General features: G+C 45.7%; 1 protein-coding gene and 1 pseudogene across 2 annotated transcripts in view; one reads left to right on the top strand and one right to left on the bottom strand.

Moving 5' to 3' along the window:
* trpm2 (transient receptor potential cation channel, subfamily M, member 2) overlaps positions 1-19,919 on the top strand; it is a 178,453-nt gene that overhangs the window by 103,403 nt on the left and 55,131 nt on the right. The window contains exons 1-5 of one of the 2 annotated variants that reach the window (XM_087988957.1): positions 1,694-3,823; positions 3,998-4,235; positions 6,057-6,175; positions 14,009-14,141; positions 17,548-17,719. In XM_087988957.1, the coding sequence (XP_087845083.1) occupies positions 3,786-3,823; positions 3,998-4,235; positions 6,057-6,175; positions 14,009-14,141; positions 17,548-17,719 (700 nt within the window). In that variant the 5' untranslated portion in view covers positions 1,694-3,785. Of the gene's footprint in view, positions 1-1,693; positions 3,824-3,997; positions 4,236-6,056; positions 6,176-14,008; positions 14,142-17,547; positions 17,720-19,919 lie in introns of those variants that run through there. The other variant, XM_087988956.1, reaches the window with a different exon arrangement.
* LOC148149594 (TM2 domain-containing protein 2 pseudogene) lies at positions 5,041-5,567 on the bottom strand (annotated as a pseudogene).

The following is a 19,919-nucleotide window of genomic DNA, read 5'->3' as shown; positions in this document are numbered from 1 at the left end:
GATTTATCAGATCGGATCCAGGCATGAGGGAATTCAGCTACAAATTTAGATTGGGGCTATATTACCTGAAGCAAAGCCATTTGATGGGAAATCAGATGGAGGTGGACAGAATTTTGATAGTGTGAACAAAGATGGTACTAGGATTGAGTCCACAGATTTAATGCTGTGGGCAAGAGATGCAGGGTGAATGTGAAGAAGAATGTTTTGAGACTTACTAGATCAGTTTACAGGGAATAAAACTTGATAGGATAACTGCCCTTCTTGCAAAATGCAATAACTCTGTGACTCTACATGACTCTTCCTGAATATCTGTCTGCCTTGCTTTCCTGCTCCTGTCTTGATGTTCACTCATATCCTCTGATTCTCAATCACTCTCTAACTCCCTCATTCTCTCTTCCTCACTGTCTCTATCGTCCTCATGCTCGCTGTGACTCTCTCATTCTCTGAGTTTCCCTACACGCTGTCTCACTCTCACTCTCCCTGACTTTCTCGAACTGTCTCCCTCTCTCTGTCTCACACTTGCTCTCTCTCTCTCTCTCACTCTCTCACTTGCCCTCTCTCTCTCTTTCTCTCACTCTCTCTGTCTCTCCCTCATTCTCTCTGTATTTGTCCCATGCTCTGTTCCTCACACTCTCTCTGTCCTCATGCTGTCTGTCTCTCTCCATCATACTCTGTCTCTCTCTGGCTGTCTTGCACTCTCTAACTCACAGTCACTCTCTCATCTTTGCTGTTCTCCTCGGTCTCCAGGTATATTTCTGTCGCATTCCCTCTGTCTCTCTGTCGTTCTCTCTATCTCTCTGCCTTAATCTCTCTGTCTCACTCTCACTCTCTCTCTCTCTGTCTCTCTCACTTTCTGTCTCACTCAGTCTCTCCCTCACGTTGTTGCCTTTCCTCATTGCTCTCCCTGCCTCTCTCCCTTGCTCTCTGTCCCTCAGTTGTTCTCTGTCTCTCCCCCTCATGCTCTCTCTGTCTCTAAAAATGTGCTGTCTCTCTCTGTCTCTGCCTCGTGTTTTCTCTCTCTGTCTCCCTCACTACTTTCTGTCTCTCCCTCATGCTCTATGTCTCTCCCTTGCTCATTCTTTCTTTCCCTCAAGGTCTCTCTGATTTTCCCTCATGATCACTGTCTTACCCCTTTGCTTTGTATGTCTCTCATCCCTCTGTCTCTCCCTGTGTTCTCCATCTCTCCATCACGCTCTCCATCTCTCACTCCCTCTATCTTTCTCTCATTCTCTTGGTTCTTCCTTCATTTTCTCTCTCTCTCTTTGACTCTCCCTCACATTCTCTCTGACCCTAACTGTCTGTCTCTCTTTTGCTCACTCTCTCTCCCACGCAAGCTCCAACATTCTCTCACCCTCATGCTCTCTCTCCACCCCTCCCCCCCCCTTGCTCTCTTTAGCTCTTTCTTCCTATTTCCTTCCCTCCCTCTCTGACATCAATACTTTCGATGTGAAAGTGCTGGTGTTGGAATGGGGTAGACAAAAGTCAAAAATCACACAACACCATTTATTTGAAACTGCAAGCTTTTGGAGTCCCCTCTCCTTCTGTGTCTGATGTATTCTCTCTCACTAGCTGCCTGAGGAGGGAGCATGGCCCCAAACATTTGCAGTTTCAAATAAACCTGTTGGACTATAACCTGGTGTCATGTGATGCTTGAATCAATACTTTCCACTCTCTGCCCTTCTCCCTCTCTCTGTCTCCCTCACACTCTCTCTGCTCCCTCACACTCTCCCTTGCTCTTCTCTCTCTCGCTCCCTCATTCTCTTTCTCTCTCCTTCACTCTAACTCTCCCTCATTCTCTCCCTCTCTCCCTCATTCTCTCCCTCATTCTCTCTTTCTCCCTTGCTATCTCTCGTTCTCTGTTGCTGTCGCTCTCTCTCTGTCACACATTGTCCCTCCCTATTTCTTGTTGTGGCTTCCTCTCCTTCACTTTCACTCTTCTCCCTCCCTCACTGTCTCTCATTTCCTCTGTCTCTCTCTCCCTCATGCTCTCTATTTCCCTCACGCTCTCTGGCTCCCTCACTCTTGCTCTTTCCCTTGCTCTCTCTGTTACTCCCTTTCTCTTTCACTCTCTCTCTGCCATTCTCCCGCAACTCTGGCTCTCCCCCGCTACTCTATCCCAGTCTCTCACTCTCTGTCTCTCACTCACTGTCCCTCTCTCTGTCAGTCTTTCCCTCTCTCTCTGTCTTCCTGACTCTCTGTCTCCCTCTCCCTCACTCTCTCGCTCTCCCTCTGTAACTCTACCTCACATTCTCTCCAACTGTTACCCTTTATCTCTCCCTTGTTCACTCTCTCACCCTCACTCACTTTCTCCCTCATTCCCTCTCTCCCTCTCTCTTGCTCCTTTTGTCTGTCCCCATTGCTGCTTCTGTCTCTCTGTTCCCCTCTCAGCCTCGGTCGGGCTGTCTCTCCCATGCTCTCTCTGTCTCTCCCTCACTCTCTGTTTCTTTCCCTTTCTCTTTGTCTCTCCTTCACTCTCTCGCTATCTTTCTCTCTGTAACTCTCTCTCACATTCTCTTGCGCTCTCACTCTCCCTTGCTCTCTCGCTCTGTCCCTCGCTCTCTCCCTCACTGTCAGTCTCTCTCTTGCGTTGTCACTTTCTGTCTCTCCCTTGTTCAGTCTCTCTCCCTCACTCTTTCCTTCATTCTCTTCCTCTTTCGCTTGTTCATTCTCTCCCTCACTCTCTCTGTTTCTCATCTCACTCCGTCTGTACTTCCCTCACTCTTTCTGCTTCTGCCATAGTTTCTCTGTCTCTCTGTCACTCACTAGCACTCTCTGTCACTCACTCATGCTCTCTGTCCCTCTCCCTCACACTCACTGTCTCCCTCACACTCTCTATCCCCCTCATGCACTCTGTGTCCCTCATGCTCTATGTGTCCCTCACGCTCTGTATCTCTCGCGTTCTCACTCTCCCTTGCTCATTCTCCCTCACTCTCTCCTTCACTGTCAATCTCTCTCCTGCATTATCCCTTCATTTCCTTCTCATGCATTCTCACACTCGCTGTCTCACACTCGAGTTCTCTCGCTCATTCTCGCTCTCTCCCTTGCTCTCTCTGTCTCTCTTTCCCTCTCTCATTGTCTTCAACCCTCACTCTCTGTCTCTCTGCGCTCGCTCTCGCTCCCTTGTGTGCTCTCTCTCCCCCTCATTCTCTCCCCATCTCGCTTACATTTTATCTCTTCCTTGTTCTCTGTTTCTCATCTCACTCTGTTTCTCACTTTGCTCTCTGTTTCTCAGTTTGTGCTCTCTGTCTGTCTCCCTTGCACTTTACGTCATTCAATCATGCTCTTATTCTCTTTCCCTCTCTCTTCCTCTTTCCCTCTCTTTCTCTTTTTCTTTCTCTCTCTTTCCCTTTCTCACTGTGTCTCTCTTGCCGTCTGTTTTTTTCTCTCATGCTCTGTCTCACATTTACTCTCTCTCATCCTTTGTCTCTCTGTCATGCTCTCACTCTCTGTCTCTCTCTGCCTAGTATCTAGGTGTTCCTCTGTTTTTCTTCCTCCGTGCCCTGATGTTTTTCTCTCTCTCCTTCCCTTCCCTTCCATCCTGTCCCCCTCCTTTTCTCTGTCTCTTTCTCAGTATGTCTCTCTATCTTTCCCAATATCTCTATCTCACTAACTTTTTGCAAAGACCACACTTCCTCTCTTTATTCTTTATCAACTTATGTTGTCCCTGTCCTGGGACTGTTTGATGGGGACAGTGTCGAGGAAATTTTATCTAACCTCATGCAGTACCACTTCTGGAATTGTTGATGAGAGCAGTATAGAGGGAAGTTTGCTCTGTATTTGTCCCCATGCTGTACCTGCTTTGCGAGCATTTGATGGGGAGAATGTGAGAGTTTCATTCTGTGTCTAATCTCGCATTGTCCCTGCCCTGGTTGTTGGTGGCAGTGTAGGGAAGATTTCCATTCCCTGCTGTAGGATCAATGGGCTGTAAGGCTCCAGTTCTGTGGTGTCACGTCACAGTTTATTGAGCTTCCATTTTCTCTTCTTGCTATGTTTGAAGGACTGCCCTGTTGCCTCGTTCTGATGACACCGATTTGAAACCACTGTCACCCTGGCAGAAGCTAAAGACTTTCTACACCGCACCCGTGGTGGTCTTTTACTGGAATGTCCTGGCCTATTTTGGGTTCCTGTGGCTGTTTTCCTATGTTCTGCTGATCGACTTCCAGAAACAACCTTCAGGAAAGGAATACCTTCTCTATTTCTGGCTGTCTACTTTGGTGTGTGAAGAAATAAGACAGGTGAGGTCTCATCCGCTGGCATTTGTGGGCAAGGGAGCATGGGGTGCAGCAACTAGCATTCTCCCTAAAGTTCTCACACTTTGAACCTTCAAATCATTTTGCATTGGTTCCTGGAGATACTGACTGGGGAGTAAGGTACTGGCAATTGATTGAGGATTAATTAGGCAGAAAGTTGGGGCGGCACAATGGCACAGTAGTTAGCACTGCTGCCTCACAGCACCAGGGTCCCAGGTTCGATTCCAGCCTTGGGTGACTGTGTGGAGTTTGCACATTCTCCCCGTGTCTGCGTGGGTTTCCTCCAGGCGCTCTGGTTTCCACCCACAGTCCAAAGATGTGCAGGTCAGGTGAATTGGCCATGCCAAATTGTCCATAGTGTTAGGTGCATTTGTCAGAGGGAAATGGGTCTGGACGTGTTACTCTTCGGCGGGTCAGAGTGGACCGAAGGGCCTGTTTCCACACTTTAGGGAAACTAAAAAAAAGTAGAGCGGAAGAATAAATAGGTCATTCTCCGGTTGGCAGGTTGTGACCAGTTGGTATCACAATGATCTGTGTTTGGACCCCAGCAGTCCACAATCTATATCAATATGATGTGGGGGTGTCGATTTTGGACTGGGGTGGACAAAGTTAATATCAGGTAAAAAGGATGCTGCCTGAACTGCTGTGCTTTTCCAGCACCACTCTAATCTAAACTCTGGTTTCCAGCACCTGCAGTCATTGTTTTTACAAAGTTAAATATCACACAACACCAGGTTAGAGTCCAACAGTTTTACTTGGACGCACTAGTTTTCAGAGCACTGCTCCTTTTTCAGGTGGTTGTGAAACAGGACCATAATGCATGACAATAGAACAAGGAATATAGCAAGGTTGTTACAAAATAGTATCCTGTGTGCTTGATACATGGCACATTTCCACTGAGGAAAGGGCATGGCCCGGCACATTCAATATCCTTTAATGCAGTACAACGCACCCATGTGTGCTCCACTTCATTGTAAGCCTGCCCGCCAAACCACAACCTTGCTCTTGTTAAGCAGTCACATTTCCAAAAAGGTCCACTGGGTCATCACAGCGAACGAACTCATCTGGCAAGTGGCTGCAGAGCACCAGTGGGGACAGCAGGTCTCGGTCCTCAAGGAGCTCCATGTCTTCCAGGTAGTTCCCCAGAGCCAGCTCCCCGCGGCGCCTGGACGGTGACTGTAGCTGCCGCGGCTGCGAACTGTTGACCGCCGAGTTCTGAGATGACGAGCCAGCCGCCAAGCACTGCAGCAGCACAGCAGCTACCAGCAGTGCCAGCTGTCCACCCAGTAACAAGTGACCGAGCGACACAGCCCACATCTTCCCTAGGCTCGGTCTGTCTGCCACCCCCCCCCCCCCCCCCCCCCCCCCCTCCGCCCACCCTCTCTCAGCCATGATTGTATTGAACGGTCAAGCAAACTCGAAAGACCAAATGGCTTTATGCTTAAACACAGGTCTGAGAGTTACGTCCTAGCTATACAGAGTTCAGGAAAAATGCATTGACATATATGAATGTATAATGTACTTATGGAGAAAGATATACAAAATTGATATGCTAAATGACAGGTTATAAAAATACGATTTGTCATTTGGAACTGTCTGTTCCAAACAAAACAGCTAAGGTGAGAAGTCCATTGAAATTGTGAAAACTGAAATTGATTGTTGCTCGACAAGATTATGAAGGCGAAGAAATCAAAGCAGTCATCATATAATGTAGCAGGCGATGAGGTTTGAGGGGCTGAATGTTCTCCTGTTCCTTGGCTGTGCAATATCACTGTGCTTTGTTCCCTCGGGTTTGTCTGATTGCAGCTGTTGTATGATCCGGGTGGTTTCGGCTTCCGGAGGAAGGCCCTCTTATACATCAGTAGCGCCTGGAATTGCATGGACGTGGCTGCCATCGTGATTTTTGTGGTGGGGCTCTTTTGCAGGTTTGTGCTGGTTTAAGACTTTTTAACTCTTCCTAGTATGCCCAAGACATGGATTTTCAATGGTTACAGGATTCCTTAGCTTCGCATGCTCGATTACACACTCGCACACATTCACATTCAAATTTCCCACAGAAAACATACTCACACACTGAAATACCTCTACAAAGGCAGGTACGCTGTTGCCAAGTTACCCCTTTACACATGCAGAGTACCAGACCCTGACCCAGCTTGCTCTGTGCTGGTTCTAGAGTGAACAGAACCCCAATACTCCTGTTTATGTCTGTCAGCCAGGATTCCCTGGTTGGGGATGTTAACCTTGTCCAGTCAGGGAACTCATATTCTATGGGATCCACCTGGTTGATCTCATTCCAATCATTATATTCCTCCCCCTTTAAATCCTTGGATCTTTTTCCTGTAGCATCTCCTGGCATGTTTTCATACCCGGTCCGGTTCCTCTGACTCTGCCTCAGATTGTGGTGGCATGGAGCTGCCTACAGCCAATCTCTTGCTCCCGGAGAGCCGCAGCCGAAATTTATCATCTTCAGAGCAGCAACGATGTCGAGGCTGTTACATCGGCCGTGTCCATCTCGTCCTCAGATGTTTCTTTGACACCAGGTGGAGGGGAGGAACCCACGCATTTGGACAGCCTTGCCAGATGTTCTAGGGTCAAAAGGTATGGCACTAGAAAAGCGCATCAGGAATTCCTGATGAAGGGCTTATGCCCTAAACGTTGATTTTCCTGCTCCTTGGATGCTGACTGACTTGATGTTGCTTTTCCAGCGTCACACTTTTCAACTCTGATCTTCACCATCTGCAGCCTTTACTTTCTCCCAGATGTTCTGAGGGGTCGGGTATGTTTTGCGCCTGCTTCGTTTGCAATGTTGCATCTCTCACATGGTCTACATGCTTGATCGGGACCACATCTCCTCCCTGAACTTTGTATCTCACATCAACAATGTCCATTACCCATGCAGGGCCATTCCTGCAGTTTCGACACCAAACTTCATCCCCTGCAGTAAACTATCTCTCTCACTTAGAGGAATCTTGAGTTCGACATTGGCATTCCTGATGCCATTTCACCTCCTGCTGCAGAGTCTTCTCTTATAAGCAACTTTACTGGAGCTGCCCCTGTATTTGCATGAGGGATGGTCCTATAATCAAACAGGAACCGGGACAGTTTGGAATGAGTGAAGCTTTAAACTGTTCTTTACACCTTCAAAGGTTTGACCGCTCTTTCTGCCAGACTCTTGGACAAAGAATGGTTGGAGCTGTCCTTACTTGCAGAATGCTAATCAACGTTGGGAAATAATTGAATTCTCTGCTGAAAAATGATTTCCCGTTGTCTGTGACCAAAACCTCTGGGAGTCGATGTATTGTAAAATATACTCACAACTTTCAATTGTTGTCCTTGCATTTGACGAATTCACTTAGATTAGATTCCCTACAGTATGGAAACAGGCCCTTTGGCCCAACAAGTCCACACCGACCATCCAAAGAGTAACCCACCCAGAGCCATTCCTCTACATTTACCCCTGACTAATGCACCTAACACTATGGGCAATTTAGCATGGCCAATTCACCTGACCGGTACATCTTTTATACTGTGAGAGGAAACTCATACAGACACAGGGAGAATGTGCAAACTCCACACAGACAGTCACCTGAAGTTGGAATCAAGTCCGGGTCCCTGGTGCTGTGAGGCAGCAGTGCTAACCACTGAGCCACCATGCTACCCCAAAGGTGTTAGCAAGCTTTATGCAAGTCCAACCACTTCGAATGGGCATCCACAATGACTAAAAACATACAGCCTACAAAAGGACCAGCATAGTTGATGTGTAACTGAGTCCAGGGTTTACCCTGCCATTCCCACAAATGTGGGGGAGCTGCTGGTGGTCATTCATGTCATTGTTGGCACCCTGGCACTGTCCTAGCCACAAAATTATGTCAGCATCCAATCCTGGCCACCAGACATAACTTCTCGCTGACACTTTCATTTTGGAAATCCATAGGTGACCCTGGTGGAGTTTTGCTAATCGGAAGGGTTTGGAGGGATATGGGCCAGATGCTGGCAGGTGGGACTAGATTGGGTTGGGATATCTGGTCGGCATGGATGGGTTGGACCGAAGGATCTGTTTCCCTACTGTACAATTCTATGATTCTATGATGGCGACCTTTGCTCAAGACAGTCAATCTTGCTCCCCATGATAATATATTGTCCTCTACTTCTCACCAAGTCCAGGAAGGTTTCAATTCTGGTTGTGATGGCCCTTTTGATTTCTCCCAGGACCACCGGCTGTTTTAGTTTTGTCAGGACAGGATTTTTTTGTCTCCATAGTCTGATATTGTCAGCAGTGAACAGAAAATTTAAAACCAGACCAGACTCTTCTAATGGCAGCATCACCAATAGTGGAACTGCCAATAAAGGCTGCTTAAGGTATCTGCATTTTCCCACTTGGCCTCCTGGACTATATTCTAATTTTAATTGTATGGATGGAAGGCACAGTGACTCAGTGGTTAGCACTGTTGCCTCATAGTGCCAGGGACCCGGGTTCAATTCCAGCCTTGGGTGAACTGTCTGTGTGGAGTTTGCACATTCTCCCCGTGTCTGCGTGGGTTTCCTCCGGGTGCTCTGGTTTCCTCCCACAGGCCAAATTTGTGCAGTTGGAATCATAGTGTGCCAACATCTTAGATGACGATAGCTGCTTCTTCATTCCCTCAAGGCTACATTTTTGCTACAGAACTCTTTCCAAGGCTGACCCTTTCTCAATAGCAAGTGTAAGGGTTCCAGGGTGTAGGGCAGGTTATGGATACATTTTCCATAATAATTCACCAACCCAAGAAAAGAGCAAAACTCCAGTGCAGAGATGGGAGCCAGGGCATCTTTGATTACCCTCACTTTATCTTCCAATGGGTATAACCTGGTATTGCCAACTTTGTAACCCAAGTAGATGACTTGGGGTGCCTGGAGTACATATTTTCTCTCCTAAGACATATACCCATGGAGAAACATTTAAGCACAATGTCCAAAATCTCCAAATGTTCTTGATTGCTGCCCAGTTGTGAGCACGTCATCCAGATAAATGGCGACCTGAGATAGACCTTGGTAAATGTTTTCCATTGTCCACTGGAAAATGATGATGATTCGCCAAAAGGCAGTCCCATATGTCTAAAGCCTTATGGGAAATAATTGCAACGTACTTCTGAGAATTCTCATCTAATAGCAATTGCAGGTACACATGGCTCATTTCCAGCTTCCTGAAGGACCATCCCGCCAGCCCCCCACCCCCACTCAGTTTTGCATGTAAGTCCTCTATGTGAGGGATTGGGTATTTAGTTGGGCAAAACGGTTCACTGTGTGTTTGAAATCTCAACAAAGGCGTGTCAGCCCATCAGGTTTCACAGTGGGTAAGACAGATGCTGCCCATTCCGCAAACCGTACTGATACAACGATCCCTTCACTTTCCCGCCTCCTGATTTCTCCCTCTACTTTTGCGTGTAAGGCAATGGGCGGGCCTTGCAGTGCCGTGGAATTGCTTCTTGTTCAAAATGTAATGTGGCCTTCGCCCTAGAACTTCCTGAGAAACCTCCGGGTATTTACTTAAGACTTCATGAGTTTGTCATTTCCTAATCAAAAAAGTGTTGAACCGATCAAGTTGAAACCATCAGGCTTAGGCCAGAGCCTTTTACTGCAATCAGTACGAACTGAACCAGCTACTTCGCTGAGGAGACTGGAACCATCTCCCTTAATCTGTAAGGGTTCTCTGGTACAGTCTCTCAGCCTGGCTGAGCTCTTATGCAAATGTGCCTGTTAGAGGCCAGAGCGAATTTTGGTAAAGACTGCTTCTGCAATCACTGGTATCAACCTCTATTAGCACTGGGTGACCATTTAACCAGACAGTTGGTTGGTTCTGGTTTGGATGTTACTAAGAAATGTAACTGTTCCAGATCAGGTGGACGTTCCAGGGTGTGCACCCTCCTGGATACCGGCCGATGAGTTTTCTCACTCAATTCAGACTTATTGGAACTTTTTTACTGTCTCAAGTTGATGTTCCAACAGTAACTACCAGCCCCGATTCTTGAGAAAATTTTAACAATTTGCTCGAGACTTGGTTTGGGGTTTTGCTGTGGGCTGATCTTGTGTCCCTCCGTTCAAGACATGTCCTGAGTGAGACTATGCAATCGCCTTCACTTAAATGGTGTTCCCCAGCCTGGTGACGGTGTCCACTTCAGTCAGTATACCCTGTAACGCATAAGCTCCACTTGCTGCATTTTCTAATGACAAAGCCAGTTATGGTGCCTGTTTGAATGCAGTTGGTGCTGGGGAATGGGTCCGGGTGTGATGCACTTCAGCGGGGTGGTGTTGATTCAATGGGTCAAATGGCCTGCTTCCACATCAAAGAGATTCTATGATTCAATGAACGCCGAGCATTCCTGTTTATTTCTGTCAGCCAGTTATTGGATCTATATTCTATGAGATCCCTGGCTAACCCCGTTCCAATCATTACACATCTGCACAAGCTTACACTCACTTACACACATTCATACACTCACAGTTACTCGATTACATGCTCACGCACCTAAACATAAATATACTCAGGAAAACACTCACTCATTTCCATGCTTGTGTACATGTGCACACATACACACTTACACACTGACACACTCACTTAGACTCACACAACACACTCACTCTGTCTCACACACACGTAGGCACTGAACACACATGCACACAGTCACTTATACACTTCTACGCAAGTTCGGCACAACATCGTTGGCCGAAGGGCCTGTTCTGTGCTGTATTGTTCTATGTTCTGTGTTCTACGCGAGTTTACACACAGACGCACACAATTTATGTATTCATTAACTTTAACACAACATTACATGCACATACATACTCATTTACACACTTACAGATAGCATGCATCTGCACATGCACAAATTCATTTGTACATGCACTTTCATCCATACATGTAGGCACACTGTCACGTTCACCTGAACGCATGCACACTCTACCACAACCCGCACTTGCACAGAACGCACTTTCTCACTCAGAGTCGGCTGTGCAGATCGTAACTTGCAAACAACAAGAAAGGACGAAGAACAGTACAGCACAGAAACACATCCATTGGCCCAAGACTGTGCTGACATATAATGGCTGACCTGAAAACCTCTTGCCTCTAAGCAGTCTATATCCCCCTATTCCCTGCCCATTCATGTATCTATCAAGACACCTCTTAAATGTTGCTATTGTATCTGCTTCTGCCATCTCCTCTCGCAGTGCATTTCAGGCACTTATCACCTTCTGTGTAAAAAAACTTTTCTCTCACATCTCCTTCAAACTTTCCTCCTTTTATCTTAAAAATCGATGTTCCCGCCTAATCAACATTTCTACCCTGGGAAAAATACTCCAACTATCTATTCTATCCATGCCTGTCATAAATGTATAAACTTCTATCAGGTTGCCCCTCAGCCTTCGACATTCAAGTCAAAGCAAATCAAGATTGTCCAACACCCTTGAAACCAGGCAACATTCTGGTAAACCTTTCAGGTATTCTCTCCAAAGCATTCACATCCTTCTGCTGGTGGGTGACCAGACTGTCTGCAAAATTCCAAATGTGATATAACCAAAGTTCTATGCATCTGCGCCACGGCTTACCAATTTTATACTCTATGGCCTGACTGTTGAAGGCAGGCAAGCTCAATGCAATGCCTTCTTGACCACTTGTGTTGCCCACGTTCAGGGTACTGTGGACCTGTATACCTAGATCCCTATGTATATTGATGTTACAAAGGGTTCTGCCATTTACTGTACCTTCTGCACTATACCTTCTGAAATGCATCACCTCACATTTGTCTGGGTTAAATTCCACCTGCCATTTCTCTGCCCGGGTTTTCAACCTATTTCCTGCTGTATTGTCTGGCAATTCTCCTCCCTATCCGCAATTGCCCCAATGTTTGTGTTTCTGTTCTCCACCAGCTTATTTGCATATATTACAAACAGCAGGGATCCCAGCACTGAGCCCTGTGGAACACCACTGGGCACAGATCTCCAGCCAGAAAAACATCCTCCCATCTCTACTCTCTGTCATCTATAACCAGGCCAATTCTATATGTATCTTATCAATTCACTGTAGAATCCATGTGACTTCACCTTCTGCATCAGCCTGCCAAAGCAAACCTTGTCAAAGGCCTTGCTGAAGTCCATGTAAACATCATCCACTGCCCTGCCCTCATCAATCACCTTTTCACTTCCTCAAAAAAATGCAATTAAGTTTGTTTGCCTTTTGCTAATAAGTCCATGTTTTTCTAAATATGGGTGAATTCTGTCCCAAAGAATTTTCTCCAGTAATGTTCCTACTATTGAAGTAAGGCTCATCGGCCTGTAATTTCCCAGATTATCCCTGTTGCCCTTCTTATACAAAGGATCAATAGTGGTTATTCTGCAGTTCTCTGGGACTGCTCCTGTGATTAAAAAAAAACAAAGATTTAATACAAAGCTCCAGCAATTTACTCATGTGACTCTTTCAACATTCTGGATTAGATCCCATCAGGGATCTGCCTCTCCCTGTAGCTCAACACTCTAACCCTGGCAAATCCCTAGGGATTTGTCTCCCTTAATGCCTTCAAAGCACCAACACTATCTCCTTTTCGATTACCTTCTTACAGTTCCCAACATCTCCCTTCTCAAATGTAATCTGTCCTGCCTTTCAGTATTTTGTATTTGTACATCATGCAGTCATAGAGTTGTACAGCACAAAAACAGACCCTTTGGTCCAACCCATCCATGCCAACCAGATATCCTAAATTAATCTAGTCCAGTTTACAAGCACTTGGCCCATATCCCTCTAAACACTTCTTATTCATATACCAATCCAGATGCCTTTTAAATGTTGTAATTGTACCAGCCTTTAGAACTTATTCTGGCAGCTAGCTGCATACATGCTCCACCCGCTACATGAAAAAGTTGCCCCTTAGGTCATTTTAAATCGTTCTCCTCTCAGCTGTAGCCTATGCCCTCTCATTTTAGACTCCCCTCGGAATAAAGATCTTGGCTATTCACCCTATCCATGTCCCTCATGATTTTACAAATATTGGAGCAATGGAGGCTGAGGGGTGACGTTATGGGAGTCGGGGATGGGGGGGGGGGGGGGGCTGCGTGGGGTTCGATGAAGAGAGAGCAGGAGTGGGGGAAGTGAGGAGAGAATGGGAGTGGGGAGGTGAGGAGAGAATGGGAGTGGGGAGGGAGGACAGAATGAAAGAGGAGGGAGAAGAGAATAGGAATGGGAGTGAGGAGGGAATTGGAGTGGGGGCATTGGGGAGAATGGGAAAGGCGTGGGCTTCAGAGAAAATAGCTCCAGCCTATTCTGCCTCTCCCTGTAGCTCAATGCTCTAACCCTGGCAACATCCTTGTGAATCTTTTCTGACCCCTTCCACATTTGACAATGTCCTTTCTAAACAGGGAGACCCGAATTGCAGGCAGTGTTCCAAAAGTGGCCGAACCAATGTCCAGATACACATGACCTCCCAACTCCTATACTCAGTGGTTACCTCCTAAGTTCCTGATGTTAGGGAGATTGACAAGGCAAACTGCCTGGGAGAACCAAGGAGGGAGATCAGCTTCCACTGAATTCCACTCAAGGTAGACTGTCCATTTCATTGCAGTTGGTGCATGTGTGATGGCAGGGAGAGAGGTGAACTTGGAGTCCACTGCCCTGAGGTAATTTGGTGGTAAGAGGTCATGGTGGGATAGGGGTGAATGTCATTGTGAATCTCTCACTGTGTAAGGTGATTTATGGGTAAAATCTAAACTATTCAAACTATTCATTCTTTTAGGTTTTTCCCTTCAACTTTATACTTGGGAAAGATTATTTTGGCCCTGGATTTCATCATTTACTGTCTCAGAGTGATGCATATCTTTACTGTTAGCAAAACGCTTGGGCCAAAAATCATCATGGTGCAAATGATGGTAAGTTGTTGGTGGACCATGTATCTGAGCATATGCCTTTGTGAGTCTGCATATATGGAAACTTTGTGTATTTCTGCATACATATATGTGAGCAATTTATGTGTGTACTTTTGCATGTGCACGCGAGCGTGTGTGCATATTGCTATGGTAAACAAACATATACTATAACCAAGTAAGCTACAAGTTAATGACCTTATCCTTTTATAAACTCTTCATTACACAAACCTTCCTCACCCTATACACACAAACGTGCACGGAGATGAATAAACAGACAGGGCAAAATAGGTTATGCACAGGGGAAAATTGGAAAAGCAGTACAGTAGTTCCTACTCACAGGTTGCTGTATGATTCTTACGCTGATCAGAACATTGTTTTTCAATTGGCTTTCTCTGAATACTTCCATTGGTTTACAAGAGGCACAGGGTGGCTGGGTCAGTTATTAAAGGTCTCTGATTTGTCAATACAGATGAAGTAAAGATAATGGGTTTTCTTCGGGTTGAAAATGGTGTTTGACTGCAGGGAACAGAGCGACCACTCCTGAGCTTGTGGAGATCTGATCATTTCTCTCTGCATTTTGTTCCTCACCAAAAATCTTCAGTTACCTGAGAACCCATCACACGGTTGTTAACTGGCAGAAGGCTCTGTCATCAATAATTGATCACTTGTCTCAAGACCAATTGACTTCTTTTTGCCAACATGAGCTCAATTTGAGTACAGAAGCCATAAGTACTGGTTAGCTTCAATTGCTGCTTGATCAAATAGCTGTTTAAACATTGCTTGCCATAAGGGTCCAGTGTCTTGCAGCAATCCTTCACAACACTGTTTTGAAAATAGTTCTTTCTCATTTCAGTCCATAATTTTGAAAAAGCACAAAGATAAAAAGGTATGGTATTTACACAGCCTAAGCCTTGATATTATCCAGGTCTTGTTGCATTTGGACAGAGACTACTCCAGTATCTGAGGAGTTGCAAATGGTGCTGAACGTTATGCAGTCATCAGCAAATGTCCCACTTCTGACCTTAGGATGGAGGGAGGGTCATTGATGGAGCAGCTGATAAAGGATGACAGAAAGGAGGTGAGAGAGTGACAGAAAGAAAGCGGAGGGGAATACAGAATGATGGCAGGAAAGAATGAGAAGGACAAAGATAAAGGGGGGAGGTGCGGGGGTGGGGGTGGGCATGAGAGGGGGGGCATGAGAGAGTGAAAGAAAGAAAGTGGAGGGGAATACAGAATGATGGCAGGAAAGAATGAGAAGGACAAAGATAAAGGGGGGAGGTGCGGGGGTGGGGGCATGAGGAAATTGAAAGAAAACTGCAAAAGAGATAGATTTATAGACCAAAGAAATGAAGTTCATGGCAGACACAAGGAAAGAGAAAAAGTGGCAAGCAGAACAGAGGAATGAGAGAAGGGAAGGAAAGGGGGGGTAATGAGAGAATTCCGATCTGAAATGCGTAGACCAATATGATGTAGGAAGTCCCATTAATATTTTGCATTTGCTGCATGGTGTAAATTGTGTATTTAAATTGTGGGGCTCACTGTCCCTCGGGCTCCTCCTCTGACTGTTGGATTATGTGTCCTGCATTGCCACTATGTCATCATCGGTGAAGGTTCAAGCTGACAGTACTGCCACCATAACTGTCTCTGAGAAGGAACTGACTCCTTCAGAACAATAGAGGTGCAGCAGGGTTATAACTGGTGCCCTTTTCACAGCAAGATACATGTGGGCTCCACTCATTTTCTTCCAGTGAAGGTGTGGAGTGCTCTGCCTAACCCATATGGTGAAAGGGCAGCTTCTTGGATATGGCATTCATGCTTGTGTTGAAGAAAGAGGAGATGATAAAAAATGAAATAACTCCACAGAGGCCAGTATGCTGTCACCAAGTCACCCTTTATTTACATGTGGTGAGTCGTTGGAGACTCCTTCACAACTGATCCCTCAGAAGCAGCTCTTGAAATGAATGGAACCTCTGACACTATTTTTTCCTTCATTTTCCCCCACAGTACCACCCAACAGCTGTAGTGCTTATTTCTCCCCGGTACTCATGCTGTGTGTGTGCACGTGTCAGACACAGTAAAAAACAACAGGAAGGAAAAGAAACACCCGAGTGGCCAGTGACAAGCAGTACCCTTCTCAACAAAGGGCAATGCTGCGTGATCAAACAGTGAAGGGGAGGGCAGGGATTAATTCAAGAAAGAGCTGGAGAGGAAAATAAAACACTCCATTCCCTGCGGTGCCCACCTTTCCCTGAAAATCTCAAGAGTGTTGGTGGACACCACATGCTCCTTCTCCAGGAACACCGGGGCTCTGAAATAACCGCGGCAGAGGGGCAGGCAATCGGCTCTAATGATCCCCTCCACGGTTCGCTGCCTGGACCTGTTTATGGCCAGTTTGGCCAGGCCCAGGAGCAGACACTCCTGTTTATTTTTTAAAATCTTTTTTTTTCACTTTTCCCTAAAACTACCGCCTAACTGCGGTAGTGCTTATTTTTAGATAAAAGTTTTCTCCCCACCCCCACCCTCCTCTCACTTATCTCTCCACCCTTCAGGCTCTCTGCCTGTATTCCTGATGAAGGGCTTTTGCCCAAAACGTCGATTTTACTGCTCCTCGGATGCTGCCTGAACTGCTGTGCTCTTCCAGCACCACTAATCCAGCGCTTATTTTTCCCCAGCATCCATTTCATGTGTGTGTGCAGGTGTGAGACACAGTGAAAGACAACAGGTGTACAAATTTTTATTCAATTTCCACAACCAGGAAGAAAGGAAACACTCAAGTGGCCTGTAACAAGCAGTGCCCTTCACATCAAAGGGCAATGCTGCGCGATCAAACAGTGAAGGGGAGGGCAGGGGTTAAATCAAAATAGAATTGGAGGGGGAAATAATACACTCCATTCCCTGCAGTGCCCACCTCTCCCTAACAGCCCAAGGGTGTCGGTGGACACCGCGTGCTCCTTCTCCAGAGACACCCGGGCTCTAACATAACTGCGGCAGAGGGCAGGCAATCAGCCCTAATAACCCCCTCCATGGCCCGCTGCATGGACCTGTTTATGACCAGGGCTCCCTGATTGGGGCTGCTAATCTGGTCCAATCAGGGAAGTCTTAGTCTAGGAGGTCCACCTGGCTGACCTCATCATAGTCACCACAAAAGGAAAACCAGATTTGTCTGCTTGCCTTATGGTGCTCTTTCCTGCAGATTCTGTCTCCACAAACGTGTCACCCATTTACAGTGCCTCTGGTCAGCTGTTCCTCACAGGAAATCTGGCTCCTTCACCAAGATGAAGGATGCGAGTTAACCCAAACTGTCAGCTAACAATCTTCTCAGCCATTTCAGAGGTTGTTTAATGCCTCAGTGCACTGCGTAATGTCACCTTCCCCAAAGAACCCATGACTGTCTTTTTCTCTGCTCCAGATGAAGGATATCTTCTTCTTTCTGTTTCTACTGCTACTGGCAGTCGTGGCATACGGTGTGGCCAAACAGGGTATTCTCATCCACAATGAACAGCGGTTGAACTGGATATTCCAGGGGGTGGTGTACCAGCCGTACCGAATGATATTTGGCGAAATCCCGACTGATGTCAGTTGTAAGTTTACCGTCCTTTCGGATGACCTAAATCATCAGACTTGAGCAAAAGCCTGCCAAAGGTGCTTTACAGCAGATGGCTCTTCAGAGAGTGTCCACTGTTATAGTGCAGGGAATAGCTCAGAATTTAACTATTAAAAAAAAAACAAAATGGTATTTCAACTACATTCTGTGTTATTTATAATTGGGATAAACTCTTCAAGTCCTAGCAGACCACCCAAAACTTGACAGTTATGCTTCCAACTGTTTCAACTTCAGCAAATGCATGATCAAGAGATGAGGAATCTTAAAGTAATTTAGTGGAACAAATACATTAGCATCTAGCTTTTGGACAATGACTCTAGCCCATTTCTGGATTATCATTTATTTGAAACTGACATAAAACTGCATAACTGTGATTCAATGGCCCACCACTCAAGCTTCTTACACCCAGCCTGCATGAGACTGCAAAACCAGCCGTTTTGTAAGCCTCCAATTGTGAACCTTTATTTCTCTGTGTAAACAGGGCCGTGTTTTCTGTTGAACTTTATTCTATCAATAGCATAACTGCATTGCACACAGTGAAAGTAAAATTTAACAGATCAATATAGTTTATGTTAAAGTTCTGTGAACTTCTTTTGCATGCAGAATATTAGTTTCTCTTCTAAAACCTCTAAATAATGGAATTTTGTTGTTGTTGTTTACAATTCATCTACTCTTCGATACCACAATGCAATAAGTTTACTGTTTAAATCCGTACAGGTTTTAATAGGACAGCTATTTTGAGCACAGAAAGATCTCTCAGGTAACTACTTGTGGCGTCATCGCCACTGAAAACCATGGTACCCTTCTACAGCCTTCACAGGACCGCAAAGAGTAATGAAACATCTGGCCTTAATTTCCACTGTCATAAACCGTCCCGTATCTAATAGACCTTTTTTCACTGATGCACTGGAAAATGTCTTGTGCCTGTTGTGATATCTACCCATTTACAGTTTGTCCACTTGGGAGAGCAGGTTCTGTTCTAGGATGTAATGATGCAGTGATTATGAAACTAAATTGATAATACAAAGAACATAGGACTTTGAGGATGTGTAAACAGTTTGTTTTAACCAGGCAATGAGGAGTGAAGACCAGTAGAGTGTGAAGTTGTCAGAAGGAAATTTTCTGGCCTCTATGCTATTCCAATTCCACAACAATTTGTATGATCCTTTTAAATCTCTTATAAGGCAGTCAGTACATAAAAGACTACATTAAGACCCTGGGATAAACCATACTCATCAGAATATGTAAGACTGGTCTTAGAGAATCTAACCAGTGTGTCCTGTGTTCAGTTTGTGTTGCTCCAGCACTCGGCCCATAACACTAGCAATACTCTTGATAGTAGCCCAGCCTGAGTTCAAGTCCCACCTATTCCAGAGGTGTGTAGTAACCTCTAGGAACAGATCTTTAAAGGAAGCTTACTCTTAAATTAAGCCTCAAGTCTCTCAAGAGAAATCATGTACCTCGGATGTCTGAGCTGTTGAATAAAGTGTAATAAGACTTAAACATTTATCAAGATTGAGAGTATCTCCTGGATAGGAAACAGTTAATAGTTGATGCATTTTTTCCACCTGCAGGAATGTTTGTAATGGAGTTCCCAATAGATTACACGAGCTGGGAGATTATGATGAATTTATGTAAAGTAATGGTTAGACCTCAGCTGGAGTATTCTGTACAGTTCTGATGCCACATCATAGGAGGAGTGTGAAGTCACTGGAAAGAGTCCAGAGGAACATAGAACATAGAAGAATACAGCGCAGTACAGGCCCTTTGGCCCTCGATGTTGCGCCGATCCAAGCCCACCTAACCTATACTAACCCACTATCCTCCATATACCTATCCAATGCCCGCTTAAATGCCCATAAAGAGGGAGCGTCCACCACTGCTGCTGGCAGGGCATTCCATGAACTTACGACTCGCTGAGTGAAGAACCTACCCCTAACTTCAGTCCTATATCTACCCCCCCTTAATTTAAAGCTATGCCCCCTTGTAATACCCGACTCCATACGCGGGAAAAGGTTCACACTGTCAACCCTATCTAACCCCCTAATCATCTTGTACACCTCAATCAAGTCACCCCTAAACCTTCTTTTCTCTAATGAAAACAGCCCCAAGTGTCTCAGTCTTTCCTCATACGATCTTCCTTCCATACCAGGCAACATCCTGGTAAACCTCCTCTG

The sequence above is a fragment of the Chiloscyllium plagiosum genome, unplaced genomic scaffold (genome assembly GCF_037043375.1).
Source record: "Chiloscyllium plagiosum isolate Xiang-an unplaced genomic scaffold, Cpla_swu_hap1 HiC_scaffold_7, whole genome shotgun sequence".
NCBI lineage: Eukaryota > Metazoa > Chordata > Chondrichthyes > Orectolobiformes > Hemiscylliidae > Chiloscyllium > Chiloscyllium plagiosum.
This window is presented reverse-complemented; position numbering and strand designations above follow the sequence as displayed.